Source organism: Cebidichthys violaceus, unplaced genomic scaffold (genome assembly GCF_023349555.1).
Source record: "Cebidichthys violaceus isolate CVI_PGR_0920_01 unplaced genomic scaffold, fCebVio1.0.p SCAF_22, whole genome shotgun sequence".
NCBI classification, from domain to species: domain Eukaryota; kingdom Metazoa; phylum Chordata; class Actinopteri; order Perciformes; family Stichaeidae; genus Cebidichthys; species Cebidichthys violaceus.
Genome location: NW_027176395.1, coordinates 3,434,034 through 3,454,537, shown reverse-complemented (window position 1 = coordinate 3,454,537; position 20,504 = coordinate 3,434,034). Strand labels below are relative to the sequence as shown.

General features: G+C 42.8%; 1 protein-coding gene across 2 annotated transcripts; it reads left to right on the top strand.

Moving 5' to 3' along the window:
- Window positions 1–802: 802 nt before the first annotated feature.
- On the top strand, window positions 803–19,731 carry LOC137877622 (serine palmitoyltransferase 2-like). 2 transcript variants are annotated; one of them, XM_068717627.1, is made up of 12 exons: window positions 803–1,124; window positions 5,197–5,391; window positions 6,043–6,197; window positions 7,447–7,595; window positions 8,600–8,724; window positions 9,531–9,624; window positions 10,605–10,710; window positions 11,536–11,755; window positions 12,445–12,571; window positions 14,211–14,346; window positions 14,489–14,618; window positions 16,487–19,731. In XM_068717627.1, the coding sequence occupies exons 1-12, from the start codon at window positions 960–962 to the stop codon at window positions 16,604–16,606; spliced, it is 1,722 nt and encodes a 573-aa protein (XP_068573728.1). In that variant the 5' UTR covers window positions 803–959; the 3' UTR covers window positions 16,607–19,731. The 2 variants fall into 2 exon arrangements, with proteins under 2 accessions (XP_068573728.1, XP_068573729.1); XM_068717628.1 differs by lacking the exon at window positions 803–1,124 and adding an exon at window positions 2,488–2,527.
- Window positions 19,732–20,504: the final 773 nt, after the last annotated feature.

Genomic DNA, 20,504 nt, shown 5'->3' with positions numbered 1-20,504 from the left:
CAAGAAATGGCCACGGCTGCAAAGTAAAGTCAACATCATGACAGTATTACGAAGGTGTATTGAACTTCCATTCAACATTCAAATACCGCAATGGACTTCACTTGCCGTAAAGTGTGTCGTCTGGCACTGCAAAGAGTCTAGAATGAAACTTTCACTGTGTGATTCTCAGAGACAAACACTGCATGTTTCACAAACATTAGAAGGTTTTACTTTTGAGCCCCTTAATGCTTACTATTTTTGCACTAATGAGAGAAAACAAATTACTTTTTACATTGTGTTAACACTTTAAATAATTTACTAGAATGCAACCGATATAAATAATTGCAAATCAATTCATTGAAAAATAAGCTTGCTGTAATTTAAGAACCGCACTATCATGATATCTGATAACTTTCACACGCAGTGTAAAGGTTTAGTAGTTTAGTTTAGTTTCTGCTTGAATTCAATCTGAGCATTTAACAAGAATATGATCTTTCTGAGATATGAAAATGTGGACTTTTCTCACATATCGAGAATTCATCTTTACAGTATGTGGTGCCCTTTAATATTGCATTATTTGATTCTTGTGGAACTTCTTTTTAAAGGTGAAGACCAAAGTGCACCACTTCACTATCTAAATAGTCCCTGTTGAAAGCGCCATAAACATGATCAAACAATTAAAGTGTGACTTAAGTTCATGTGCGTCAAGCCGCGCCCTTCCATACTTGTGAAACAGATGGCCCCGCCTCCTCAGATATTATTGTGGGCGTTTATTTCCGGTATTTTGCGTCTGGATTTTTTTAGGTTTCCACAGTGTGTTGTTATTAGTGTACGTGTGTGTGCATGTGTGAGTTGTGAGAGAGTTGGCCGTGCGGTTGTAAACGTCCCCAGCTCGGATACCGTCACCGCCTTGCACCGGAGGCAGGCGCCGTGTTCCTACATGTAAGTTACCGTCGCGGCTCCACAACCGTTGGCCAGCAATGACCGAGAGCCCCGCGACCAAGCCGGCCGACGGGGATGTGCGTCCGCGTGCGAAGAACGGACTGAAGCCGGAGAGAAACGGCTTAGCGAAGAGCCTCCACCGCTACCATGAGCGGCAGCCCAAGCACCACTGGCACCCCGAGGACGAGGCGGAGGTGGAGGAGGTGAGGCCCGGGATGGGACGGGGAGGAGAGGCTGTTGTAGCCGGGGGACGCGTCTCCTATGTGGACCCGGAAACGCCCGGGGCGATGCTGGCATTACAGTCACTTCCACCAACTCGTGCTTTGTTAGCAGGAAACAGGCAAGCTGTTATCGTGTCACGTCCTGTCCGTTATCTGACAGTTTGTTGCCATCGAGCTAGGATTCTCTCGCGTAGACTACAAAACGCCGAATTCCATTTAAAACACCCTCGTTTAAAGAGTATTCGTACGTTCTTAATGTTATACGCTTCCCCAAAACATGAATCAAATGCTTCCCACGTGTCATAACGAGACGCTGTTTGATTCGGCGCAATCATTTTTTGCGCTAAGCAACATTTGAATATATTAAAATCTCAACTTTATGAATGGGCTCATAATGCTCCCCACTGGCCCCACAGGTTTTTTGTTTCACTGGCGGGCGTGACAGCTCCCGAAAGTTGACGTTGCACTGAATTCTAAATCCGAACCAAACTGTGTGTCTGTGATTGGGCTAGATGAACTGGGCATGGTGTAACCCCTTTAGTCATTTCTAGAAGACTCATCATACAGGACCTCCCGACGCTACACCCTCAGAGCCAGTCTAACTACTTGTGGCAGTTTACATTTCCTGTCTGGATGATAGTAATACGTCTACAGGTTGGCTTCCTATCCCCTCAGTTGACAGTGTGCTATTATTCGTGTGTGTGTGTGTGTGTGTGTGTGTGTGTGTGTGTGTGTGTGTGTGTGTGTGTGTGTGTGTGTGTGTGTGTGTGTGTGTGTTCTGGTGGAAACTAATTATAGTATATTGGCTACGCCTCTCGACCTCAAATGGCTCTATTCACATTTATTAAAGGATCATTTCTGAGTTTATATTGGCTGCAATCTTCTGGGTTGGCAAATATTTGTCTGTTAACACGTGTGTGTGGGTGTGTGTGTGGGGTGACATTTTCCATTTCCTTGAAGTGGGTAAGGGAACATAAGGTGACACTGACCCAGTGCGACGGTTCAGTTAAATCATGCATGCTGGGAAACAGCTTTTTTTCCAAAGAGGCTAATGAAATCCCCCCCCTGAGGTGCACCGTCTGTAACAGTCCCAATTAACCGGTCCCCTGAGACGGTGTGCTTAGATGCTGTCGCACACGAGCACTGACACGTGGGCGTGTTTCGATACACTGTTTTATTAGAATGTTTTTTGAGCCTGAATTTCCGCCCTGCTTATCAAGTCGAAAAAGTAAACGGTGTGATTCGTAACTCTACCTAGTAAAGTAGGTAGAGACGCACAAACAGGCCGTTCCTTCCGCGGATGGTTCTGTAAACTGAGCGCCCGGTGACTGAACCTCAGCTGACTACGGTTCGTGCAGATGTCAGCGTTGCTGCTCGTGTTAAAGGTATGTGAGAGAAAAAGGCATGACTGGTCACATGCAGCGCCTAATAGCCGTTAGCGCGGAGACGCGCATGATGGGAATTGCGTAACATCTGCGAGTTTCTGACACACACACACACACACACACACACACACACACACACACACACACACACACACACACACACACACACACACACACACACACACACACACACACACACACACACACACACACACACACACACACACACACACACACACAGAGGAGGAAAGAGACCTTTTGTCTTTAGGACACATCTTAAGTAGGTTACGTTTATGAACGCGTTGCAGGCCACTCAGCTCCAAGTGCAGGCTCTTCCCATATTTGGCAGTCAATTCCTCCCTCCAGGCATTTGTTACACACTGTTTTCTTTCCTGTATAGTTGGAGTCCAGCTGCACCAGAGCTAACGACTTCTTATGTTCTCCCTGCTTACAATTTGACTGCATGTGAGCCACTATTAAAGTGAAGAAACCTCAGCAAACTGTAATAAAAGACAAACTGTCTTTTATTTTGTAAACCTCCATCGCTGTGTTTGCACGGGGAGATAAGTTATAACTTTTTACAGGCTGGATGTGTATACATGGAGATAGAGTTCACTTGGGTCTTTTTTTTCCAACTTTATTATTATAATAATAATAATACATGTTTTTACCGCAAACAGTATATTGTGTTTTTGTTATACAGTTGTGGTCAAAAGTTTACATACACTTGTAAAGAACATAATGTCATGGCTCTCTTGAGTTTCCAGTTATTTCTACAACTCTGATTTTTCTCTGATAGAGTGATTGGAACAGATACTTCTTTGTCACAAAAAACATTCATGAAGTTTGGTTCTTTCATGACTTTATTATGGGTTAACAGAAAAAGTGATCAAATCTGCTGGGTCAAAAATATACATACAGCAGTGCTAATATTTGGTTACATGTCCCTTGGCCATTTTCACTTCAATTAGGCGCTTTTGGTAGCCATCCACAAGCTTCTGGCAAGCTTCTCGTTGAATCTTTGACCACTCCTCTTGACAGAATTGGTGCAGTTCAGTTAAATTTGATGGCTTTCTGACATGGACTTGTTTCTTCAGCATTGTCCACATGTTCTCAATGGGATTTAAGTCAGGACTTTGGGAAGGCCATTCTAAAACCCTAATTCTAGCCTGATTTAGCCATTCCATTACCACTTTTGATGTGTGTTTGAGGTCATTGTCCTGTTGGAACACCCAACTGCGCCCAAGACCCAACCTTCGGGCTGATGATTTTAGGTTATCTTGAAGAATTTGAAGGTAATCCTCCTTCTTCATTATCCTATTTACTCTCTGTAAAGCACCAGTTCCATTGGCAGCAAAACAGCCCCACAGCATAATACTACCACCACCGTGCTTGACGGTAGGCATGGTGTTCTTGGGGTTAAAGGCCTCACCTTTTCTCCTCCAAACATATTGCTGGGCATTGTGGCCAAACAGCTCGATTTTTGTTTCGTCTGACCACAGAACTTTCCTCCAGAAGGTCTTATCTTTGTCCACGTGATCAGCGGCAAACTTCAGTCGAGCCTTAAGGTGCCGCTTTTGGCGCAAGGGCTTCCTTCTTGCACGGCAGCCTCTCAGTCCATGGAGATGCAAAACACGCTTGACTGTGGACACTGACACCTGTGTTCCAGCAGCTTCTAATTCTTGGCAGATCTGCTTTTTGGTGGTTCTCGGTTGACTCTTCACCCTCCTGACCAATTTTCTCTCAGCAGCAGGTGATAGCTTGCGTTTTCTTCCTGATCGTGGCAGTGACAAAACAGTGCCATGCACTTTATACTTACAAACAATTGTTTGCACTGTTGCTCTTGGGACCTGCAGCTGCTTTGAAATGGCTCCAAGTGACTTTCCTGACTTGTTCAAGTCAATGATTCGCTTTTTCAGATCCATGCTGAGCTCCTTTGACTTTCCCATTGTAGCGTTTGTGGGCGTTTGTATCCAATGAGCCCTATTTAAATGGCCTCAGAGAAGTCACCAGCTGTAGTCACTCATAATCACTCACAAGAAGTTAAGAGGCCATGCTATGAAGCTCATTTCATTGACACAACTTTCTAAGTCACCAAAATTGCTAATTCATGTTGCTGTATGTATATTTTTGACCCAGCAGATTTTGTCACTTTTTCTGTTAACCCATAATAAAGTCATGAAAGAACCAAACTTCATGAATGTTTTTTGTGACAAAGAAGTATCTGTTCCAATCACTCTATCAGAGAAAAATCAGAGTTGTAGAAATAACTGGAAACTCAAGAGAGCCATGACATTATGTTCTTTACAAGTGTATGTAAACTTTTGACCACAACTGTATATTTTAAATATATAATATATATTTAAAAGTTTATGCTTTACATTTTTTTTATTATTATTATTAATGAACTAACCAATAATCTAAAAGATTTAAAGATTGTCTGTTTTCATGCTTTTTTTTTTTTTTTGCTCTTTTTTTTTTTTAAAGCTAAAATTGGCATATTCTTGCCAGAACGTTTTGTTTTTTTAACATAACACATCCACAGTGCATGTTTCAACTCAAAAAGTCTATAAGAAACGGTAACATGCGCTGAACGACACTATTGCTTTTGATGAATTCATAGTCCCCGTCGTTTTAATCAGGACTTCTGGTTCCCCCGTGTCGCCCAGGTCCACGCAGCGCAGCATCATGACGGCCTGTACGGCCGGCCCTTCGTCGAGTCCTTCGAGGAGACGCCCATGCTGGTGGCGGTGCTCACCTACATGGGCTACGGCATCCTGACCGTCTTCGGCTACCTGCGAGACTTCCTCCGCCTCTGGAAGATCGAACGGTGCCACGTCGCCAGGGAGAAGGAGGAGCAGAAGGTGAGGGGAGCCGGTTGTCTTATGTTGTGGAAAAATAGACCCGATGCGTGTTATTATCGCACCACAAAGTCTCTCCAATTAGAAAGCATTGACTCTCGTATTTCAAACAGTTTAAGTATTGTTAAGCATCGCTCCAAGCTCGGCGTCTGGAGAGGAAGTATGCATTTAGAACCAAATTGACCCTCCGATCATTCAGCGGAATCTTCCAAGTTGTTACGGCTTCTCTTCACAATTCAGCGCGCGTCGACGCACATCTAACGGTAGAGTTATCAGCACAGTTTGTTGAAACGCGCTCTTGACCGCCGAGGTTGTTTTTCAGCCCGTTATGTAACTTTTGATAGTGAAGCCCATTGTGTTGAAGTGTTTGGTTACGTTGAGGAAAGGAAGCGGCTGAGATAAACGCGGGGGAAGTCATGAAATCAGCCCGAGGATGTTTTTATCTGAGAACCAAGGAAAACAAATTCCTTGACATGTGTTTGAATGTTAAGATATTTCTGTATTTCTTTCCTTCCAGCTATGGCGGCCAAAAAGTACACATGGCCTATAGTTCTTTGAAGTTACTGGTATTTTTTTTGTATTCTCTCCCCCTCGGCTAATGTACCCCTCCCTACTCCTCCTCGTCACGCTCTCTCTCTTTTCATCCACGTTTAGGACTTTGTGCCCCTCTACCAGGACTTCGAGAGCTTTTACACCAGAAACATCTACATGCGCATAAGAGACAACTGGAACTGGCCCCTATGCGGCGTCCCGGGGGCCAAAATGGACCTGATGGAGCGATCGTCCCGCGACTACAACTGGACTTTTGAGTGAGAAAGACATTTATCAAGGCTGTAAACACTGTAAAGTAGAAGACGCATGAAGCGGAGCCGTTGCACCATACTACTCGTCAAATACCAAGCGACACATTTCACTTTAGGAAAGAGACTGGGTAACGTTTCTGGTCTGCGGTAACGTAGAGCAGGGTTCCGCACCAGCTAGGAAGCGGCAATGTGGTGTTGTTAAGTTGTATGAAAGAGGAAACTGGCACTAGGCAAAAGTGTAACTTGAGCTTTGAATGTGTTGTATAGTGGCACTGCTGTGATTATTAGTCACTGCAGGGATTTGGTCTATTTTGTGTTTATTATCTTTATGAAAATAAATCTAAAAATATACTAGGGCTGCCACTAACTATTTTTATTCTTGATTATCGTGACTTTTATTTCCTCAAACTAATTGATTTTGATTTTTTTTGGGACTTTAAAATGTCAAATCAACATCAAAAAGTCCATCAGAGTTTCCCAGAGCTCCGGTTGATGTTCTCGTTTGAACTCTTAATTTCCATTAATCAGTAATTTAGGTATCACCTGATATCGCCAGACCGGATTTTCATCTTCCAACATGCACTTTATTACCGTGTGATGCAGCCAGGTCCACCCTGTGCATACGGCCAATCGGAGCACAGAGCTACCAGCCAATCACAGCGCATTAAAGCGGGGCTCGGCGCAAAAAAGAAAAACATAACGGCTGAGCCATGGAAATATGCAACCAGCGTGCAGAGACGAGCTGGTACATTATGAGCTGGTATATGAACGTTTTGCCAAATCCTGTCAGAAGTACGGCAAACACAACTTTTATGCATCCGGTTGTGCTTAAGAATGAGTGAGAATATACCGTCCAATTGACGCAATAGCGGCTTAAACAGAAAGTTCCACGTCAGCTGCAACCGTCTTGGCTTCTTTACGGCCTTCGTTCTATTTCTTATGTAAATTAACATGAGGCCAGGGGTAAACTGTGGCTCTAAAACCAGAGTAGCAAATCAGAACACGTCTCTTAGCGGATTAATACGGCCCAAATCTATTTTTTTTTTTTCTCCCTTCATATGCGACTGACATGACAGAGCGAGAACAGCATCAGATCACATTTAATTTGAGTCTTGTGAAATCAATAGGCTTGCATAAACAGTAGCTTCATCTCTCTCTCTCTCTCTCTCTCTCTCTCTCTCTCTCTCTCTCTCTCTCTCTCTCTCTCTCTCTCTCTCTCTCTCCCTCCCCCTTCCCCCCCCCCCCCCCCTTGCAGTTACACGGGTCGGGTAGTGACGGATGTGATCAACTTGGGCTCGTACAATTACCTGGGCTTCGCTGAGAACACGGGTCCGTGCGCCGACTCCGCAGCCGAGATCACCGCGAAGTACGGCGTCGGAGTTGCGAGCACCAGGCAGGAGATTGGTACAATCACACTCCCGAACACCAGACACGCCTTCCGACTCGCGCTAGAACTGGAGCTGAGCAGCAGGAATGTTGGAGGGATGAATCCTCCGCAGTAAAGAGGGAGAATAATGGGCCGGTTTGTTTTGTGGCACAGCGGAAACTAACACGGTAGATTCTGTCTTAACAACGCAGTGTGCAGATATCACAAAGCGTTGTTTAATAACCGGGCTACCTTATTCCCCTTATTTCGAAGACTGGTGTCTTTTGATAAATATCCAATTGTATAATTAATTCCAGCACAATGTAGAATGTGTGAAGTCAGTGTGTCCGAGAGTCTGTGTGCACTTCAGGAATGTGTGGCTGAGGTCGGTCTGCTGATTGGCCTGGAAGCGGTCATATGGTTGGCAGATTTTTACTGACAGAGTAGAACCAATGACGCTTCTTCTCTGCTCACACAGGGAGAGGGCCGGCCCGCATTTTAATTAGGAGAGTGCACCAGCGTGTGCTCCTCAACAGAAGTCCATATTAAACCCAGAGTTAGACGACATTAGTTATGGAGCTACAGCCAGCACCTAGTTGGCTTCAGGCTAACGGTTAACAATGGGAACAAGGGGGGAGACGGCTAACGTGGCTCTCTCCATAAAAGCTTCCACCAACTAGCACCGATTAAGCTAACTATAACACATTATGTCTTGCTTGTTTAGTGAATACAAAAACATAAGTGTAAAAACTACAAGTCCTGGCAGCATCACAGTGATTACAGTACGAATTCAGCAAGCAATGTACAACATGTTGATTAGTGAGCTTTGGACGAAGCCAGGCTAGCCGTTTACTTCCAGCTGCTTCCAGTCTTTAGGCTAAGCTAAGCTAACCATCTCCTGGCAGCTGATTGGTATTGAATGGACAGACATGAGAGTGGTGTCAGCAAGAAAGCCAATAAACATATTCACCAAGCAACCTATGTGAGGCTAATCTCTGAGGATATGTTTGGTATGGTGATGTCCTGTAAATCTGCATCTCAGGTAACCTAGACCGACACGAGGAGATGGAGAAACTGGTGGCTCAGTTCCTGGGTGTGGAGTCAGCCATGGTGTTTGGGATGGGGTTTGCAACCAACTCCATGAACATGCCAGCACTGACTGGCAAGGTAAGACCACCGGTGATATGATGTCTTCTTGGTAGAGCTGCAATTTTATTCTTGCAGCACACTTTTCCCTCCATTCTTCTTTTAGCTTGCTGTTTGTTTCCTTTCCAGGTTTTCCTTTTATGTTGTCTCAGCACTTTCCTCTTCTTCTTCCCTCTCTCCCTGTCCGCTGTCACTCACTCTACCTCATACGAATGTTAGGTTTGTAGTAGTGTACGTATGCACCCGTGTATATTTACCTTTTGATGAAATATGTTGCCTACCAGGCACTTTTGTTTGCAGAGCACTTTTTAGTTTGAACAAAAAAACATTTCGCAACATTGCGACACAAAACCTTCCTCTGGCCTCAAATATCAGGAGAAAACATTTCCTGTTGGCACGAGCAACTGGTGGATTGACTGTACGTCGGAGTGAAAAAAAATAACAAAAGAGTTCCGACCTGTACCGTTTTGTCACCTTGCTGCCGTTGTTGCTCGGCATGTAGACGCCTCGCCACATACTTCCCACTGGCGAGAGGAAACCAACGGTGTGAATTCTTTTGTTCATTGTGAAATGATGCAAACCGTTGTACACTTTCAACATCAGTAGTAGTTGCTCAATGGCCTCCCCTAAACAGGCAAGCAATGCAATCAATTAAGCAGCATTCTGAGTCTCTCAGATCATTTCATAAGCATAAAAGTCACTGGAATATATGTACTAGTGTGATTTTTGTAAGTAGGTCTGTATGTGTAACACTGTCTGCTGCCTCGGATGGATGGACGCAAATCACATGTATGAATCTTTTCTAAATGTCGTCCGGTGTCCTGCAGGGCTGTCTGATTCTGAGTGATGAGTTGAACCATGCCTCTCTGGTCCTGGGTGCCAGACTCTCGGGGTCCACCATCAGAGTCTATAAACACAACAGTGAGTCTGTGATCACAAATAAAGTCGCCGTTATGTCTCCTACCTGCACTTCTAGGTCAATGTTTCTTTGTGTGTTCGTAAGTCCTCCTGTTTACCTTCATTCATTGCTTCCTTCTTCAGAAGCCCTTATAGCTTTCATTACGTCATTGATGTACCTAATGACTCTACTTAGCAATGATAATAATAATTCTTGCGTATCCTTCCATATGCTGTATGTCACCACCTTGTGGTCACTGGATCTCATCACTTTTCATACACACACTACTGGGCAGTTAGCTCTGCAGTCTGCCTCGGGTTAAGTCTGGTATCATAATCTGAGGATTTAAAAAAAATACTAGAATGATTGACGGCTGCTTTAGTTTCCGGTTCCTCTTGCTATTGTTCACGCTGGCTCACTGTCGCGCTTGAATGAGAAGAATAGCCTCTGTTAACGTTAGTAGTAGCCTAACACCTGTGCTTCTTCCTGCTGTTGAAAAGTCGTATTGGCTTTCAGTAAACCGTATCTTCTTCCTGTATCACGAACTTCATTATATTCACACAAAAACACACTTTGTCTGTGTTTGTATGTCAAATGCAAAGGGGAGAAGAGCTAGCTGACTAGCTGCTAACGGTGGCTCACATACGTCTAGTGCGTCTTCAGGGTAGCTCATAGATAGCTCTTATAGAACATGAGATACATTCATTATTAATGTGTATGTGTAATTAGTAAAAAGAAATACTAACTAGCCACTAACTGTGTTATAGCCATTAGGCTAACTAGCCACAGCTTAGCTCTGAAGCTACGCCCACACACAAGCACTGTTTGTTGTCATTGTGATGCCTCCATGGCGGTGACGGCTATGGCCTGAGAAATGGTACTTTAGCGGCCTAATGCTAATTACTTATCTGACAATAAGGTGTTTTTCTGCTACCACTGTCGATGCCACAATTTAAAAATTTTTTAATTTAGTGCAATTACTCTCTCTTGATTTTCCTGTCAGACATGCAGAGCCTTGAGAAACTGCTGAGAGAGGCCATAGTTCACGGGCAGCCCAGGACTCACAGACCATGGAAGAAGATCCTCATTGTGGTGGAGGGCATTTACAGGTAGCCTACCCATTTCCTTCACAAGAAATACCTTCAATACAACCATTGCAGCTGTTTGACAGTTACAGTGAAACTGGGCTAAAAGTGTCATTGGCCAAAAGCAGTGGAACAAAAGGAGTTACCGGCTTTAAAATAATTATGTCCTTCCTGGTTTTAACATCAGCACTGCTTCACGTAGTTGCGCAAGCAGTAGTTGCATCAGATTCTGTGCAGTTGGTAACTGTTTTCAATCACCAGATTTAGGCTTTTAAGTTTGTTTGTTTTTTCAAATTGAATCCAATTATTTCCATGTTTACAGCCAGTTCTCTGTATTCACCTAAAAGATAAGGCAAAGCATGTTTATCAGTAGGAGTCTTAACACAAACGGCTCTTATCTTCTATTGATGGTTCATGCGGTTCCATTGGAATTCAGCAGCATCAACACTGGATTGCTGTTTGATAGGGCTGGTTCGGTGCTTGGTTAGCTCTTACTGGTTGTACACGCGGTGAGCAACTTTGACGGGTTACTTTATTCTGCCAGACAGGGCGGCTGCAGGAAGCCGCACTGCACCGCAATCTGCAGGAACACTGTGCAAAGCAAAAAAAAAAAAGAAAAAATCTTGCTTTTTCCTGTGACATTCTTACACTATTTCCCCGAGTTGGCACATGTGAGCAGAATATTTGAGACAGTTGTCATTCAGGTAACGTCTGCTCACCAGTTGACAGGTCCCAGCAGTTTAGTACTTGGCCCTCGAGTGAGGAACAGAGAGTACTCGGGTTTCCTGGGTTGTCAGGAAGGAAATTCACTTTTTCTTTTTTTTTCCTCTCTCTCTCTGTCTTTTGCAGCATGGAGGGCAGCGTAGTGCGCCTGCCAGAGGTGATTGCCCTGAAGAAGCGCTACCGGGCCTACCTTTACGTAGACGAGGCCCACAGCATAGGGGCCCTGGGGCCGAGAGGGAGAGGCGTGGTCGATTACTTCGGCCTGGACCCCTGTGATGTGGACGTCATGATGGGCACTTTCACCAAGAGCTTCGGCGCCGCGGGGGGATACATCGCAGGGAAACGGGTGAGGATGCAGGGGGGGTCGTAGGTTGATTTTTATCGCAGTGTCATCTGTTTTTTCCAAAGCACAGTTGTAAAAGAAAGCGCTTGACAAGACATGAGAGGGTTTACTGAACGAGGCTAAACGGCAATCTTAAGGATTAAGTTGCAAACTATCTCTCAAGATCTGGGGTAGCTGTGTCAAGTGACAAAGTCAGGTGTGTTAAAGACACCCGTCATCTCAGTAATGTGGATTTTCTGCCTGGCAGCGCATGACCGCTGCATTCCTGACCTATTAGCCCTGTAACATTACATCGATGTATCAAAACAAAAAGGCCCGGTTCACAGACGTCTCCACTTCAAGACGTGAACTGCTTTTGTGTCTCCGTGAAGAGATTGTGAAAGATCTTACAGATTTACCGGCTTCTTGGATGTAGCGTGAGACAATACAATACATTTTCTCAAATTTACTTCACAACACGCAGTTTGCATTGGATGCCAGAGCCTATTGTAGACTTGCAATCTGTAGAAAACAGTATACATTCCATGATCTTTTGAAATTCTAACCGTTCATCTATTTTATTTTATTTTTTTAATGCAAATGCAGGGAATAAAGGGCATGCATGAGAGTCCTGAACCCTCACTGGTCTGATAGACTAATTCAATCTTTCCATGCACGTCTCCTTACGTCTCCTGTGTATCTGCTGGGTTTAGGAGCTCATCGAGTACCTGCGCTCCCATTCGCACAGTGCGGTCTACGCCACCTCCATGTCTCCTCCTGTGATGGAGCAAGTCATCACTTCTATGAAGTGCATTATGGGAGAGGATGGAACAACGATCGGTGAGTGGTACAACTATCTATAATATATATATATATATATATATATATATATATATATATATATATATATATATATATATATATATATATATATATATATTTTCTTTTTAAAAAAAGGTACCCTGTAGAGTTTTTAGTAATAAATGAGTCTTTTTGTTTGTCTGACGCGCATGCATGCGTGTGTGAAAAGGTAACGCAATACACGGTCCCACCAGTGGTTTCAGACTATTCCACGGCAGACTGCTAGCAAGGAAAGCTAGATATAAATAACGCAGGTTTCAATGTGTTCAAAAAAAGAGGATGGACATGCAGAAGCATCTTGGAGACTTCCCACTGAAGGTAGACGCAGCCTTTGTTCGTTTACAAGAAAACTCCACAGGGCACCTTTTACACTTGATGCTCAGGAAAGATCCCTGACTGCGATTCAAATGGAATGAAGTCCACCCGCTGCACTTTCACACAATGCGAGTGTGTCGATAAGTTTTTATCTTTGATGCTCTGTTACCTGGGCCCCAATGCCCTGCTCTTTTTTTATTTTATTTTATTTTATTTTTATTTTATTTTTTTTATTTTTTATTCCGACCTCCAAAAGTAAGCCCCTCCATGTTCTCAGGAATGAAACTATTGAGCATTTAATGCTTTCTATTTTTACCAAAAAAAAAAACCAGCCCTGCTAAGCAACTCAAGTAGCCTACTGCTCAAACGGCACCATTGAGAGCGCTTCATTTATCGTGACATGTCATAATAAATTAAGAAGAGGACCAGCAAAGACTCTTAATGAATGACAAGCATCAGATACTTTCCTACCTAATCATTTAAAATGAACTAAGAGTGACAACCATCGGACCAGCCTGGTCACTGTCTGCTTCATCCGTGTTGAGTGGATCCTACTGTAATTGTCATCAGGCGCCACCGGGTGTCAGTGCACACTAGTGAAATCTAAGACGCTCACAGTAGTCTTATCTGAATCCAGTTCCTCCTCAAAGAGTTGAAGGCAATCAATTGTAGAAATAGTAAATAGCGTCTCTCTTCTACGCCTCCATTATTGCAAGGCTAGTCCAGATTAATCTCAGCTAGAATTGAGCTTTTGTTCCATTTATTTTAACTCCAAAAAGCATCATTAGGCGAGCTTGTAGTCCTGCAAACCCAGCTATTCAAAAGAACTTGAATGTGAATCTGACAAGCATTCCAGAGAAAGTGAAAAATCTGGTCTCCCCATGGTGCCTGGATGCTGTAACGCACATCTCATAAATGTGATTGCTTGCAGCTGCTTGTCAACCTTATTTTTCTTCTTCCTTTCAAAGCACCATCAAACTAGCTATAAATAATTCCCTCCCTTCCTCCCCCCCCTGTACCAGAAGCATCACATCTGGTAAAGGGGAAAGACATGTTTGGAAAGGAGAAAGACATGTTTGGAAAGGAGAGTCGTCTTTGTTTAACTCTTGACTCTTCATATTTACATTTTTATTTCCATCCAGTATTTTCTTTTCTGCATCGCCTCTTAACGTTTGAGTAGTGAATCGTGTTGAACGGACATTCAGTGGAGCTCGACGTTCACCGCAGTGTAAATACACGAGACGACCATTAACTTCGACAGAGGGTCAACTCGCGTTTCAATATCTCCTCTCGTCAACCCAAGGCCTCGAGCGTGTGCATCAGCTGGCGGTGAACACGGTCTACTTCCGCAAGAGGCTTCGAGAGATGGGCTTCATCATCTACGGCAACGAGGACTCGCCCGTTGTGCCCATGATGCTCTACATGCCCGCCAAGATAGGGTGAGCCTCGACCTTTGACCAGCTGCTGCTGTTGTCCTCCTCCAATCAGAGCAATGCACACTCAGAGCCTCTAAAATCAGTTGACGGTGTTGTGTGTGTGTGTGTGTGTGTGTGTGTGATTTCTGCCCGTTCGTCCCGTCAGAGCGTTCGGCAGGGAGATGCTGAAGAGGAACATCGGGGTGGTGGTCGTGGGCTTCCCCGCTACGCCCATCATCGAGTCCCGGGCGCGCTTCTGCATCTCAGCCTCCCACACGAAAGACGTGCTCGACAAGGTAACCAATTGCTTTCGCCGCTGAACAGCTTCAGTTTAGGCAGAAACGAGACTTGTCACTTTGAATGGTTTCAACTTGTGTTCTCTTTGGTAAAAGAACTGAGAATATTGTTAAAACAAAAACACGGTGAACAAGCCCTCGAAACATTTTGTTTCTTTCTGCAAAACAAGATGAGGCGTAGCTTCATCTGTTTATCATTGTTTAACCAGACCAACAGGACAGTTTGTGGTTGTTACACATTACTCTACATTATTAAAACCAGAGGAATCAAGGCCATTGAAAAAAGCCGGCCCTGATTGGTTGGTGGTTTTACACTGTTTCTTTTCCCCCCAACATTTATATCCCACAGCTGCACCTCGTATTTAGTGTGAGAAACCGGCTTCAGCTTTTCTCGTCAAAAAAAGTACTGTTTTGACTGCAGCACACTGTAGTAAAAGGGTGTAAATGCGCGCATATATATATATATATATATATATATATATATATATATATATATATATATATATATATATATATAAAAAATAACAGCTCTCCTGCTCCAAGCTGGCAGTTGGCGTAATAACCTTCAATTTGTTTCAATCTAAGCCAAGAGGTCATGACGCCACTGAAAGGGAAGAAGGGCGGTCTAGTGGGCGGGAACAACTGACTGAAATTGGAAGGACACAGGTGTGATCTGTCATGAACCCAAATATCTTCTTGTGGAGATGTCTTTTGAGTCACTTCAGAATCCTTCCCAGCCGTGTGTGTGTGTGTGTGTGTGTGTGTGTGTGTGTGTGTGTGTGTGTGTGTGTGTGTGTGTGTGTGTGTGTGTGTGTGTGTGTGTGTGTGTGTGTGTGTGTGTGTGTGTGTGTGTGTGTGTGTAGAACCTTCCCCGTGTTTCACCTCCACTATAACCTTCCTATTTCCTCATTGTGTTGCTCTACGTTCGCGCAGACTGTTCCGCTTTGATCGTTCTTGGCGAAAACATCAGTGAGCCGCCCACTCCTCTCCTCTTCCACTGTACTGGGCTCCCTGCAGACCCGCCTGCTCGTCCTCTTCCAGTCACCGTTGAGCTTCGGCCTGTCGCTCATTCTCACATAAACACAGATCCGTTCGCACAGTGGCTGAACCGCCTCCCGTCTAATTGGGGTGTCCTTGTGGCTCAGTCGTCTCAGATGTGTGCCGTGTCTCCGGGAAGCGCTGTCGTGTCGGGGGCTGTTATCCAGTCCCGTTCCTCCTTTTTTTTTTTTTTTTTTTTTGGGTTTAAATAAAGCGAAGACAGGGAGTGGGAGTATTGTAGCGCTGTAGTGCTTTTATCTGTCATGATGTTAAAGTCTCTCTTTGTTAGCCGTCCTCGCCGTATCATTCTCGGGTACTTTGATGTGTCATGTCGATTTGTGTGTCTCTTTTATCTGCTGCTGAGCTTTCGCAGTTTTAACTTTTTCAATCGAACACACCCACACACATAAACACACATAAACCTTAATTCCTTTTCTTTTGTCCTTCTGAAGACGTTTCATTTCACTGACCACATTAATATCCTACTAGACAAATCATACTAATCTACACTGACTTCTTGAAACAGTGGAAACAGACTAAGATTGCTTTATTTAGGGCATTCTGTGGCCATTTTGTGCCATTCAGGTGCTATATAGAGGCAAAGTCCAGGGCCTTTCAGTGCCCCACATTGGACTTTGGTTTGGGAAAAAATGTGTATGATAGTCAACGGTGAAAGAGAAATATTGTTTTCATCCGGTTTGAATAAACACAGAAGATGTTTGTTAATTTAAAAGAAAATGTTGCATGTCAAGAAAGTCACAGTTTGTCATAGATTTGTCATCGTGATAATTTAGTGTGAAACTAATCTGAATGTATGAATGTCTCCACAGGCGCTGAGTGTCATCAGCGAGGTAGGAGACCTTCTTCAGCTCAAGTATTCCCGACACAAAATCCAGCCGTCGTTGGCGCGAGCCTTCGTCGATAACGTGTTCGAGGACATCGACGACTGATGAGCCGCTCCTCTCCCAAAGCGGCGTGAACCAGAATCGACCCCCAGAAATTACCGAACGGGTCAAGATGGGTCACAAGTCTTCCACGAGGACCGAGATGTGCGCAGGGGCCTCCTTGCCGCTAGCTGGCCATAAAGCAAACCCCCAACAAAAGGAAAAACACTTCAATCGGTCGTTAATTCTACTTTGCCTTACTTAAACATGCAGAGCTTGTGGTGCACACACTGAAAAACGGCACTTAAACGTATAAAGGTTATTACTTCTTTTTTTTTTATCATTTTGTGTCAAAGACTTTTAGTTGTGTGCTTCTAGCATTTGTCATGTTAAGCATTGTGGTTGTATGTGTGGAGCGGACAAATGCCAACTTTCAAAAATGGCTCTGAAATTGTGAGCATGGCACGTACATCAACAGCGGTGAAGATGCAGTACTACAAAAAGTTGCCAAATATCAGAAGATGTTAAGCAGCAGATAACTACCCTGACAAATGCAACGACTTGATCTTAAGCCATCGGTTGCATTTTTTTTTTTTTTTTTTTCGGAAATAAGCTTGTTTGATTTCTTCCTTTCTACAATTAGATGAGAAGATTAGTACCGTTGTCATTACCGTGCAGTAAATATGAAGCTGCATCCAGCAAGCGCTTGGCTTAGTGCAGCCCAAAGAGAAATGGTTCCAGCCCGTAACTGCCATGGGTGTATCGAGTTGCTCTCGCTGGCGCCGCCCGCTGGGTCCCGCTCGGCCCATACACTTTAAATTGTGATGACGTCGCCAATTTTCAAATCGCTTGTTTTTTATGCTAAGCTAAGCTAATAACCTGCTGGCCCTAGCTTTATATTTACCGTACAGACACGAGAGTAGTGTTGCTCTCCTCTCTAAATTTAAACAAAGAAAATAAATAAATAAATAAAAATCCCCAAAAAACGAACTTTTCCTTTTAAATTCGGGTCAGTGGGCTGTCAGGTTAAATGTCCAATACTTGCTATTGTCAGCTAATTTACTTAACATAATCAGCATTCAGGAAAAATTCATGAAAGCCGTCGTGAGCTACAGCTTGACAAACTCATTTGTCTCAGCCGACGCCAGCTCTGGGTCAGTCCAACAGTGCCAAAATGGAAAATGTATGTAGGTTTTCTTTTTGTATATTCCAGTGACAACATTTAAGTATATCATTTAAACGAAGCTTAATTGAACCCCACAACTCCAAACATATGGAATATAATTTAAAAATAATAAAAATTTTCTGAAATGATAAGAAGGCAACATTGTAATTCAGACTAAGTCACTGCTATTAACAAAAAAAAAAATGGAAATATCTATTTAAAGTTGAACTTAAACCCTAATGGTCTGTTACACTTGGCTGGCCTCTCATTCCCGCAGCTATGTTTTATATCACCATCACTGACATCGGTATGATTGTATGTTGTTTTTTTTTTTTGTTTTTTTTTTACTCAACCAACTTTGTGTGTATTTGTACAGTTTTTGTGTTGCAGATGAATTTAATATCACTTAATTGTCCTACTTTTGTTTGTATTCAAATGCTAATATCTACCCATCGTACAGTCTAGTTTATTGGTATCCGAGCTCAAGTTTAATCTTAAGTCAGTTTAGTTACTCCCAAGAAGTGCGACAAATACAAATAATCTTTTGATTCAAGACTAGTCTGGATGTGATTCATACCCCTCAATAATATTGTTTTAATGCCTGGTAAAAGTGCTGACTTTGCGCTGTGATTTAGAAGGCATTCATACTTTCAACCAGTGTGAGACTAGAGTCGGGTGTGTGTGTGTGCGCTTGCTTGCTTGCTTGCTTGCTTGGTTTCGGGTATGTCTGTGTGTCACTGCACTTTTACCTTGCCTTATTTTATTTTTTTTCTCCACATTCCCGTCTTTCAAACTTTTTTTGCTTTGTGCCACTGAGCTTTGGGACAACAAAGGCAGCTGTGTAAAGAAAAAAGAACAAAAAAAATAGAATTTCCACATACATCATTCACACTCGCTTGCACTCCGACAAGTATTGTGTAACCACTCGTTCGTCATACTAATGCATGTACAGTAAGAACGAGTCATTGAAGCTGCTCTGCACCACAGCCAGTGGTGCTCAATGAAATATACACTGTTCTAATAGACTTCATGTTGTCTTAAAAATCCACTTCATTCCAGAGAACGTTAACGTGTCTTTTTTTTTTTTAATCCTCTTTCATAGTTGTTCATCTGTCGCTGCATACGGGAGATTCTTGTGTTATTTAGTTCCCATAGAAAACGTATCAAAACTTTATTTACAAATGATTTTCCATGAGCTCGAAGCTAAGATTTACAGTGTTACTCATATAGATGCAGATTGTCTTTTTAATGTCATTTTAAGTTTGCACACAGAAAAGTCATCAAATGATACTAAGAGCAGGCATTTAGAGCACATTTTGATACGAAAATAGAATTATGTCTTAATATGAATTGGATCCCAGTACTTTCACAATGATTGGTGCTTGATAAAACTTGGAGGAGCCATTGGTAATATTTGGTTTACTATAGAGCGACCTGGGAACGATGGTTATCGTTGCTACTGGCAGCTTTGGTTGACGGCGCTGCAGTGCGCCATTTCTAGACGGTTTAGTGCAAGTTACCAACACATCAGAGATGATTATTTTCTGATATAGTGCCTTTTTGAAGCAAACAATTTTCTGATACTTATAATTGGCACTGGATGTGTCCTCTGTGTTGACTAATTCCCATGCATTTCATCATAGAAAATGCACTATTTGCAACATATCAGCAAATTATTATGTAAAGCGTCACCCCCGTCTATCAGTAGATTGTTGAAACAATAAAAAACGAAGCGCTTTTGAAATGCCGTCAGTGTTGTAAGACTCCTTTAACACACTTGGATAAGCTGATAAACTACTAATACCTTATTTCATCACACAGCCCGTTCTTTTCGCTCTGCCCACTATTCAGATTGGTGTGCCAATTTAGTACAGGCACTTTATCATATAAATAACAACGTATGTTAAAAAAGACAACTTTAACAGCTGATGGGTATGTGGTTGAAAGACTTTGGGTTTTTTGTGTACTTACTGGCAATCCATGCAGGTTCCACAAACTTCAATAAAATTGTAACATGCATAATAAATTGGGAGATCATTTCTTTACATAGCTATTTTTGAATTGGTACCAACAGATCAATTACAAATACAAACATTGGAAACACATTCAACACTAGTTTACTGTATAATTATATCAGTATGTCCATAAAAAGCAAACACAAATGGAAAAACTGATTTATGAAAATATGATTTTAACCTTGTCACATTTATATAATATGTGTTGCATCTTTTTTTGCAATAGAAAATAATTATTATCAAGGAAAAAAAAAGCATATATTAAAAAGGCTTTATTATAGGGGCTAAATCATTAACAAACCCAAAATGTTTGTCTCTATAGGGGTTCAGGAAAAACTTTATTCAACAAAGTGTCCCTCTCAATAAAAACCCAGCTGCTTTGAGCAATTTGTTTGATTTGATCAATAAGTGTGTTATATGTGGTGACAAAGAAATGGGTACAGAAACTTAACCAGGGGAAGTTTTTTGGATGCAGTGGGTGCGTTAAAGTATCCGTCTAGGATGTAGACTTCACAGGTTTTCTGTAATCTCATTTTTGTTACACTGCCACGCCGAAACATCAGCCGTATGCGCGCAGCGCAGAGTGGGGAACACTAGCTAACCATCGAGCAAACGACAGGGAATCACATGCACTAACATGCATGCAGCCGGGCCAACTTACAAAGCAAAGAGACGCTCAGATTACAACACACACCACTATATATTTACACAGAACATAGTTGCTGCTGTATCAAAGCTCTGAATATCAAATTCAGCAGCAGTTTTAACTTTGTCAAGATTTGCC